The sequence below is a fragment of the Pyrgilauda ruficollis genome, unplaced genomic scaffold, assembly GCF_017590135.1.
Source record: "Pyrgilauda ruficollis isolate IOZ18807 unplaced genomic scaffold, ASM1759013v1 scaffold1, whole genome shotgun sequence".
Classification (NCBI taxonomy): Eukaryota; Metazoa; Chordata; class Aves; order Passeriformes; family Passeridae; genus Pyrgilauda; species Pyrgilauda ruficollis.
In genome coordinates this window covers 17,934,082-17,943,936 of record NW_024508100.1, presented here as the reverse complement: position 1 = coordinate 17,943,936, position 9,855 = coordinate 17,934,082, and the positions used below count along the sequence as shown (strand labels likewise).

At 43.5% G+C, this 9,855-nt stretch overlaps 1 protein-coding gene across 1 annotated transcript; it reads right to left on the bottom strand.

Moving 5' to 3' along the window:
• Positions 1–760: 760 nt before the first annotated feature.
• On the bottom strand, positions 761–9,829 carry LIAS (lipoic acid synthetase). The gene is made up of 11 exons (XM_041460568.1): positions 9,693–9,829; positions 8,450–8,622; positions 7,682–7,775; positions 6,863–6,943; positions 6,472–6,628; positions 5,746–5,803; positions 4,561–4,689; positions 3,983–4,128; positions 3,647–3,717; positions 2,790–2,901; positions 761–1,854 (listed from the first exon to the last, which is right to left on the bottom strand). The coding sequence occupies exons 1-11, from the start codon at positions 9,768–9,770 to the stop codon at positions 1,802–1,804; spliced, it is 1,152 nt and encodes a 383-aa protein (XP_041316502.1). The 5' UTR covers positions 9,771–9,829; the 3' UTR covers positions 761–1,801.
• Between the last annotated feature and the right edge of the window lie 26 nt (positions 9,830–9,855).

The following is a 9,855-nucleotide window of genomic DNA, read 5'->3' as shown; positions in this document are numbered from 1 at the left end:
TTAAATGTGTGAGGATCCTGAGTTGATGTTGCAATGCTCTATGTCTGCTGCAGTGGAGGGAATGTTGAATTTCCTTGCAATGGCTGATAACCTTTCCCTGCTCTAATACTCAAGTGTACTTTAGCTGAAGCAGAACATTTTTTGGCTCAAAATACACCTGGGCTTTCCATGACTAGCAATCAGGCCTTTTGATTTTTAAAATTTATTAATAATACTGTTATTTAAAAAAAAAAAAAAAAAGCAGCCTTGCCTGTCTCTCTGCCCTTACAGCTATTCTTTTGTTTATCCCTTCTTCCCCTTTGTTCCTCGTGGCTCACATTTCCCCTTTCAGTGGTGAATTATTACTACATTCCTTCTTGGTTAAGGTTTTGTCTTCATAAGGGGTTAATATTGCTGTACTTCATTTTGTGAAGTGTCAGCTGAGGCATCACTAGCCTCAGTGGTACAATATACACAGAAGTTTCTCCTATATATTATCTTGCTAGGTAGATGTCTTCCTTCTATCATCTTGCTGAGTTGGTGAGTGTGCAAGGTCCACTCTCCTACAGACTCCAGGAGCTTAGAAAAGTACTAAAGTCAGTCATAGAATTACCTGCATGATGGGAGTTTTGGGTCAGATAGCAAAGTCCTGAGCTGCTTCCCAAATAACCTGACAAAGATACAGGTCAAGTTAGTTCAGAGATGGTATTTAATGTCCATAGCTGAGCATTAGAGAGAGAATCATTGCTATTACTGCTGTAAAGAGAGGCAGGTAGAGCTGTTAATGTAGCGTATGCCATTTCTGTTTTATTTCTGCTTGAGCTTAGTGTGATTTCATGTGGATTTCATGTTTTACCCACAATGTGGTTCACTTCTCTGCACTAAGATTTAGCAGCCAGACCAAGCCTCAAGGGGCAAGTAACCAGACCCACCAAACACAACCACTGGGGTTTTAACTTTCCTTTAATGACAAGACAGTAGCCATGCAATAGGAGCACAGTACAGAACTGCAGTTCTGCATGGTCAATACAAAAGCATCAGCGCACCTCAGTGGGATTTGTTGCAGTCATGTACATAAATTAGGGGTAGCTCCATTTATGCACCTCCACCAACTCTGATTTTCCAAATTGTTTAAATTAATGGTATCTACACGAGGTTAATTGGATGTTTTGTTTTCTTTTGCTGATACCTTGTATATAGCAAGGCTCACGCTTGTAGACATGCAAGCTCTGGAAAAGCTTTAGCTATCAGAATGGCACAGCTCTTTTTCTCTGATGCAGCTAAAAGATACCATCTTTTGAAGGAGTATCACTGCACTTTCTCTGGCATGGTTCAAGAAAGCCCTAATCTGGTGCATTATCACATGCAGTCTTTCTTTAGAACTCCTACAGTTCCCAGAGCCCCTGCAAGCTTAGGTTACATAATACAGAGATACACCAAAGTATCAGTACCTTTCCAATTACTAGCTGCACCTTCACAGGTATTAACTGCAGCAATGCTGACTGCTGTAGCAGACTTATAAATCTGCCCAATCTTTGTTCCCAGCTTATGTTTGTTTCTTCTACCTCAGTTCCATCACTCTTTCAAAATTGTTTCAATCTTCTGTCTTTTTGCTGAACACTCAAGTATTCTGTTGCTTTAGCCTTGCCAGGAGAAATGAGGTAAAATAATGTGTTTTGATGAGAAAAAATTGTTCTGGAAAGATAGTAAGTTTATTCATATAGCCACCATCTGTTCTTCTGCATTTCTGGAACTGAGTATAATTATCCACTGAAAAAAGGATTCTTAAAACTGACTGCTGTAAATAGGTTCATTCTCATTTTCAGATGGCTTTTGTCTTTCTTTTTTCTACCAAGTTCTTCAAGAAGAATTCACCTAATTAAAAGGAGAAAAATAGACAGCAAAATGATTTGTAGGTATTTCAGCAAAATAAGGCAGAAGAATACATTCTTGTTTAACAAGAGTGTTCTACTCTACAATTGTTTTCACCAGTTGTTTTGTAGGAATTCAATTACATATAACAGCATTTCCAATACATACAGCAGGGATCTAAAAACCCCTCAAAACTATAACCCAACACATAATCCCTCCACTCCCAAAATCCTGATTTTCCTCCTGTCCAGTTTTATGAAACAGCTCTGTTGCTTTGTGCATTACAACAGGCAAAACTGGATTTAATTAAAATTTAATTCCTGTTTCATAAAGTATCAGCAAGTTATAGCGAAACCTGCTATAAATCTTGTTTGAGCTCTCATTAAAACAGAGCAGCACAGTACCCCAGATGAGTCTTCTCTCTCCTTCCTTAGGAAAAAGCAGGATGTTGTACCTACACAACAGTTCCATTTAATATCAGCTGCTACTTCATACCCAGTGCTTTATCAGAAAAAGCACTGCTGTAAGTCTCTCTAATTATTTTTAAAGCATTGTAAATAAATTCTGCCTAAAGCAACAAAACTGCAACACAAACAACCAGGGACCTCGCTGAACTCAGAAACATCCAAGAGACAGAATGTGAAGGAAAACTTGAAAATTTGGTACCCTCTATCCTGCTTCACATATTAAGTGTAGTACAAAATAGGTTTGGAAAAAAAATCAGGTTAAGCAGCACTGCAATTGTACAAATTCTAATTACTGTCATGGTTATGCGTTTGGATGACCTACAGGAAATAGTGTCAGTAATTTTAAAAATACTGGTAACAATATGAGGTGTCCTTGAGCTAAGGTAAGCTTTGTTGCACATTACTTCACTGTTTTAGTTTTGTATAATAAAATGTTACATGCTAAATAATCCAATGTTTTCAGTAATTTACCTGCTTTATAGGAAGAACGCACTAAAGGCCCACTGGCAGTGTAATGGAATCCAAGATCATTTCCTACTTTTTCCCAGTACTTAAACTTCTCAGGAGTTATGTACTCTTCCACCTGGGGAAAAGAATTAATTTTGCTCAGGTACTAATGCAAAGGGAATTGCTATAGCTAGCATACAGTGAAATAAAATACAGCTATAGTGCAAGTTCAAAAATTTTCACTCCAAAGCTTTCATCAGTGAAGTCACAAACTGCATTTTTGCTCTGCTTTCTACCAAACAAATGTATTTTGTTTTACATATTTAGCTGAAAAGTTCAGAATTTAATCTCTAGTTGTTGCTTTATCATCTTCATTCTGTTTTTGAATGGTCCTTTCGAGCAAACCTTTTTTCCTGTCCAAGTTAGTGAAAAACCACAATAATCCTACAAATCTCTTCACTAACAGTTAATTCAGTGAAACACAGGAACAGAACAGAAAGTGAATTTCTGGACAGACTGCAGAAGCAGAAAATGGTAAATATCCCAGCTGAAGTGGCACCATTAAGGGAGAGGCTGTAAGTCAGTGAAGGGGCACTGGCTTGAGCAATTATGTTTGAGACATACACTGAAGCTCTTGTTTTCCAGGACCAGGCCTCAGCTCCAGCTGTCTCCCTGGCTAACAGCAGAAACTAGCACTGGGAAGTCTGCAGAAGACAGAAGGGGTTAGATGGCTGAGGTCATTTTTAGTGAAGAGCCCCTAACAGATAATCATTGTCAGGCTAAACAAGGAAGGAAATTTTTCCCAACATCTGCAGTTAGAGTAAGGATGACTGTGTAAGGTACAGACCTTAACTCTGCCTGTAAATTAAAGGCACTTTTACCTTTAGGTGACGTTTTGTTGGTTGCATATACTGTCCTAGGGTCAAACAATCCACATCTGCTTCCCGCAATACTGTAAAAACAAAATTCCTTGTTAATGGCAGAACAAGGAAAATCACGGATTTACCTGTCAAATTGAACCTGTAAGCTCTAAGAAGACAAAATATTTCAGAAATTCAGTCTTTTTTAACCACATTTTTTTTTTCAATGGAACTTGGAAAACATTTCCTGCACCAGCAAACTGATTGGCATGTAGAGGCAATGATGCTTACAATTGTTTTCCAACACAGTAAAATTCATACCTGTGAATTCTGGCATCTACTTCAACACCAACTTACATTTCATTGTGGAATATATTTGTTCGTCGGTCTCGCCTAGCCCCAGCATAATGGAGGTTTTGGAAATGACGCCGGGCTGCACCTCTTTAGCGTGCTTCAGCACACGGACGGACTGCTCAAAGTTGGCTCGGGGGTCGCGGACCTTCCTTCGCACATTTCCAGCACAAGGGAGAAAAACACGTGGAAGGGCACAGAGAAGTTAGAGACGCCAGGACAGGCGCGTTCTGCCAGCTTCTGTCAAGTGGCAGAGCAGAGGGTTTTTGGCCGCCCAGTCGGACACCGGCACCGGGCCGGGCCCGCCTCAGGCGCCGCGGCCGGGCAGGGGCGCGCCTGAGGCGGCTCCGAGCGCCACGCCACACACCCGGCCCCGCTCTGCAACCGGCCCCGCTCCGCGCCACGCTACACACCCGGCCCCGCTCCGCAACCAGCCCCGCTCCGCAACCAGCCCCGCTCCGCGCCACGCTACACACCCGGCCTGCAGCCTGGCCCCGCTCCACGTCCCGCTCCGCGCTCTGCTACACGCCCGGCCTGCAGCCCGGTCCTGCTCCGAGTCCGGCACACCCAGAGCCATTGCTCACCTCTGCAGTGCCGGCACGGTCTCCACGTTGTGGGCATACACATCCAGCCCCGACGAGGCGACTTTCTCCACTGCTTTAAGGTCACCTCGGAAATCGGGAGTTAGGCATTCCACCAGGATTTTTGGATTCCTGAAAACGAGAGACAAAAGGAACGCATACGTTGTGGCATTTTGTGACCCTGTGTCCCAAAAAACTCAAGACAGCTAAAAAAGCCCCATACCCCCATAACTGAAGACATGACACTAATAAGCAAAGCAAAGTTAATTCAGGATAATTCTAAAACAACAGGTTTCTGCAAACACATTATAACAAACTCGTGTTACGTTAATGTGCAACAAAGACACATTAAAAAAATATAAACAGTGCATGCAAATGTTTGAGAGACTGTTGGAATTGCTTTTACATTTATTATTTGGCTTCTGCTGTATTTCAGCTCACATCAGTAAAACCAGGAATTTGTTTTGTTTAAGATCATAGCTCCAAAATACAGAGGCGCTATAATTCTGCTACTGGAATAAGAAGACTCTGAGTCTAGAATCTAGTCTTGGTGTTCAGGGGTCTGATTTCAGCTCAAAAAGGCAGGTGGGGAAAACTGCAGGAACCCTTCAAGCCCCAAGATACAATGGATGAAGACTTAAATGAAGTTATACAAATGAGTTCTGCAGGCAGGCGAGTGTGCTGTTGAACAGCATTACAGGGCACCGACGTAGGGTGAAGGCAGCACAGCCAGGGAAAGCAGGAAGGTACAATCACAGACTTGGAAATGGCCACTGAGGCAAAATGAAAAGCAGTTTGATCACTGCTGAATGAGAAGCCAGACTCCTTCAGTCACATGGTGACAGAGTTACCTAACTCTGCTGTGTCTGAGCCCAAGCTTCGGGAATGAACATACCTCAGAAGAATGTATTCATTTCCTGGAAACCAGCTGCCTGCTCAAAGAGAGTCCAGTGCTTAGCTTTAATAAGTCTGGGAGGAATTGGAAATGCATCCAAATTCAAAACAGTTTGGGGCCTTTCTATGAGAAAGATGAAGAAAGAGAGGGAAAAAAAAAGGGGCACAGACAGGCTAGAGGCAGACTTTTGTATTTGCATGGCCCCTGGAATAAACCAGCTAAAGGAGCTGTGACCTACATGCAGTACCACATCCTAAAGTTTTAACAGTAACAGTAATACATCGATGACACACCTTTCTTTCAGATGCCGGACTGTCTTTGCAAAGTGTTCCGCTCCACCATCAGGCATATCTAGAAGCATTTCAATTATTCAGTTAATCTTGCTGTTCAAGAAATGTATTTACTTACTAGCAAAGCCAAAAAAACCATCCGATTCAAACCGTAAATGCAAAATAATAAAGCAGTCAAACCCCAGTCTTGTCTCACCACTTAAGCCAAGGACTTACAAAAGATATGCTTCCAAGCTTCTGCACAAAGTCTAACTGTGATTGTCTAGGGCAGAGCTCAGATTTACCAGTCTCTAGGTTCCCTGTCTCACTGAGCACAGAATGGCTTTACCTATTTATGGTTCTGGTCTGCAAAATAGTTGTACAAAAAGTGAGAACGATATATTAGTGCTCTTTTAAGCCCCTTTGAAGCCACTGGACTTTCCATCATACTGAACAGTTTTTACAATGGCTTTCCTCACGTATATGGTGTCACCACAAGGGAGCTACCGCAAGGGAGTTACTTCCTTAGGAAAACACAACTTTCAGTTTTGTTACATATACTGTATTCTAGGTTTAGTGTTTAGAAGGAAGTTCTGTAATGGTATTGTATATGATTGTCTTTTTGCTATCCAAGTAACAGAACATGGTATATACACATGCATTCTGCTACAGAGCTCAGGGGGGCACAGGGAGAGCAGAGGTATGCACTGGGAGAGCTCAGGGGGGCACAGTGAGAGCCCAGGCACGCACCGTCTCTGTCCACAGATGTCAGCACCACGTAGTCCAAGCCCCACGCCGCGATGGCCTCGGCTGTGTTGTAAGGCTCCCGCGGGTCCAGCGGAGGGGGGTTCTTGGCAGTCTTCACTGAACAAAACCTGCAGCCTCTGGTGCACGTGTCACCCATCAGCTGCAACACGAAAGACATTCCTCCCTTTACACAGTACACAGCACTACTGCTCAGATGGGAAACAACTGCATAAGCTACATCAGATAAATCCTAACAGTAAGCAAAAAAAAACTAGGACAGTGCTTTACTCTAAATTTATTGTAATAAACCCACTCCACTGTAGTAGAGATCCAACAATAGAGCACAAACAGCTCAGACAAGAACAGAACACTTAGGAAATGGTCAATGACTTACCATAATAGTAGCTGTTGCTGTGGCATACTCCCCACCTCCCCAGCATTCTCCAATGTTGGGACAACGTGCTTCTTCACATACCTGAAGGTGAAAGGCTGTACTGTACCTGGATTTTTCCATATTATTTTTGAAAATAATTATTATATTATTGATGGATTTTAATAGAAGCCTACAAACAAAACATAATTCCTTCTGTGATAAATGAGGTTAACAATTCCCTGCTGTTTTTAACAAGTCAGTAGAACAGATCGGAAAAGAACTGCTTCCTGATATCCATTACCTTTATTTTCTCTACTTCAAAACTCCAAAAACTGCTCAGTCACATAACTGTCTTACTAATTAGCACAGACTAGCATTAATATTTTAAATTTAAGAACTGATAAAATGTTCACAAAGTATAAAGAACTAAGAACTTAGTCTGAAAAAAAATATTAAAAAATCCCCTCCATGCATTCCCACTGCTTTTTACTATTTGGAAAGTACAATTAATGAAATCTGCACAGTTTCTTTTCATGAAAATCAAGTATGTAACTCTGAGACTGTGTGTGTCTCCATTAAAAACAGTTGCACATAGCATCTTCTAATGTCTGGTGATGTAAGCAGTAAACCCTAGTATTTAAAATCACAGTAGAAAAACCACTAAATCTGTTGGATTTACCCTTATTCTTTAGGAGTAAAATTCACTGCTAGCAAAAAGGATATCAGGCTTGGTTTCAGCTCTGAAGATATGCAAGACATTATTTCTACTTGTCCTCCACAGAGAAAAATGTAAAAATCTGCCTTAGTTCTACAGGAACACTTGGTTGGTGCCAGACTTACCGTATGAAGATTTAAACTTCTCAAGGTATTTTTTAATTTATTGTAGTTCTTTCCCATGGGAATCTTTGTTTTCAGCCACGGAGGAAGATGCAGCCTGAATAACACCAAGCAAACATAAAGATTAATAAACTACTTACACAGTAAATTTTATTAATAGATTTGTTTTAATTTGTTATAGATCCCAACAAGGAAAGGTCCCTTGAAAACTGATGCAACTCAGCAATTAATGTTAAATCATTCATGGCCAGATCAGACTCCTCTTCCCTGTTCATCATCATTCCAACACTCAAGCATGAGAATTGTTGTTACTGAAATGTTTAAAACTGTTCACTGTTCCAGAGGGATTAAACAGTGCCACCACACTGGAGACTGCAACCAGTAATGGCAGCAGACATTGCACAGTTATCACAAAGTCTGATCACTCTGCAACTGAAAATATGGGGGTTTAAACATTTTTTTTAACGTAAGTCTTCATTTTTTGTTTTCTCTATCAGTAGTACTTTTCCAAGATTCACCTACTGATGTATATTTGTAATTGAATTAACATTAATTAATTCAATTAATATGAATTAATTGAAGTATGAAGAACATACCACCATGTCTCCACATGTTTTTATGGATTTAAAATTAATGAACTTGTCCTTCCTTGAATAATCCTTACATTTGCAACACAGTAGGGTGGAATTTCATAAAGATACATGGCATAAATTTTGTAGTTATTACTAAACATGCTGGAAAGCAGCTAAAATTGTTTAAAATCACTATTACCTTTCTCCTTTCTCACGCTTTAAATTGCCTTTATAGTCAGCCCATGTGCTCTTGTCTGACAGATCTCCAGAGACAAAGTCCTGTAAGTCTGGTCCATTTTGCAGGTGCTCTTTTTTTTCCCCTGGTAAAGAACCTGACGTTCCATACTGATTACACACATGGCTTCCTGACACCTAAAACAAGCAAATTTGTAATTTATTTAGTAACAAACACGGTGGGACCACTAAACAACAATTTGTCTTTTTGCTGCTTAACGCAGGCTTTGTGTAAGCATTTTCCTAATGGCTTTTAAGTTAAATGTATAATCCTCTTTTTATTTTAAGCTACATGTAACAGACTTTTCTATCATAACACCACACTAAGTTATGCAGTAACACACAATTCCCCTGTACCCAGCACTGGTGAGGCAACACCTCAAACCCTGTGTCCAGTCCTGGGCCACTCACTCCAAGAAAGACACTGAGGGGCTGGTGTCCAGAGAAGGGCAATGGAACTGAGGAAGGGTCTGGAGCACAAGGCTTGTGGGGGGCAGCTGAGGGAGCTGGGGGTGTTCAGCCTGGAGAAAAGGAGGCTCAGGGGGAACTGACCGGGCTCTACAATTGCCTGAAAGGAGGCTCTAGCCAGGTGGGGATGGGCTGCTTCTCCCAGGCAGCCAGCGACAGGGTGAGAGGAAATAGCCTTATACTGCACCAGGGGAGGCTTAGTTTGGACAGCGGGAGGAATTTCTTCCCAGAAAGGGTGACTGGGCATTGGAGTGGGCAGCCCAGGGAGCTGGTGGTGTCACCGTCCCTGGAGGTGTTTGAGGCAAGCCTGGATGTGGCACTCAGTGCCGTGGTGTGGTTGACACGGCGGTGTTGGGTCACAGCTTGGACTCTGATCTCAGAGGTCCTTCCAACCCACAGCCTCTGTGGAATAACGTTCCGTGGGTTACTCCGGTGCTTCGGGGCCGCAGGAAGCGGCTTTGCCAAGGCTCCCGGCGGCTGCCGGGCGCTGTCCCATGGGAGCGGGGCCGGGGCTCGGTGTCCCGGGGATGCGTGTGTCCGTGCGGGGCTGGGCCGGTCCGTCCCGGGCTCTGCCCGCGGCCACCCCACGCTGTCCCGCGCCACCGCCACAGAGCCGCCGGGCACCGGCACCGCGGTGCGCCGCACAGCGTCTCCTCCTGCTCTGCCCTGCCGTACCGCGGCCCCCGCCCGGCCGGCCCGTCCTGCTGCCGGCGGCCCCCGGGGCACACAGCGAGACTCACCCGGGCCCGGCCCCGCGGCACCAGCAGCCCCCGGGCGGCGGCGGCCCCGCACCGGCCCTGCGGCAGCAGCAGCGACATGGCGGCACCCAGCCCAATCGACGCGCTCGGCCGCTCGGCTACTCTTGCCTATTAGACGGATTCCCCTGCGCGATGACGTCACTGA

Excerpts from the sequence above, each read along its gene's own strand:
- LIAS (XM_041460568.1), bottom strand. The coding sequence starts at position 9,770 with ATGTCGCTGCTGCTGCCGCAGGGCCGGTGCGGGGCCGCCGCCGCCCGG. Across the intron at positions 6,629-6,862 it reads CAGCAACAGCTACTATTATG|CTGATGGGTGACACGTGCAC; the intron begins GTAAGTCATTGA and ends TTCGTGTTGCAG. Across the intron at positions 1,855-2,789 it reads GCGTTCTTCCTATAAAGCAG|GTGAATTCTTCTTGAAGAAC; the intron begins GTAAATTACTGA and ends CCTTTTAATTAG.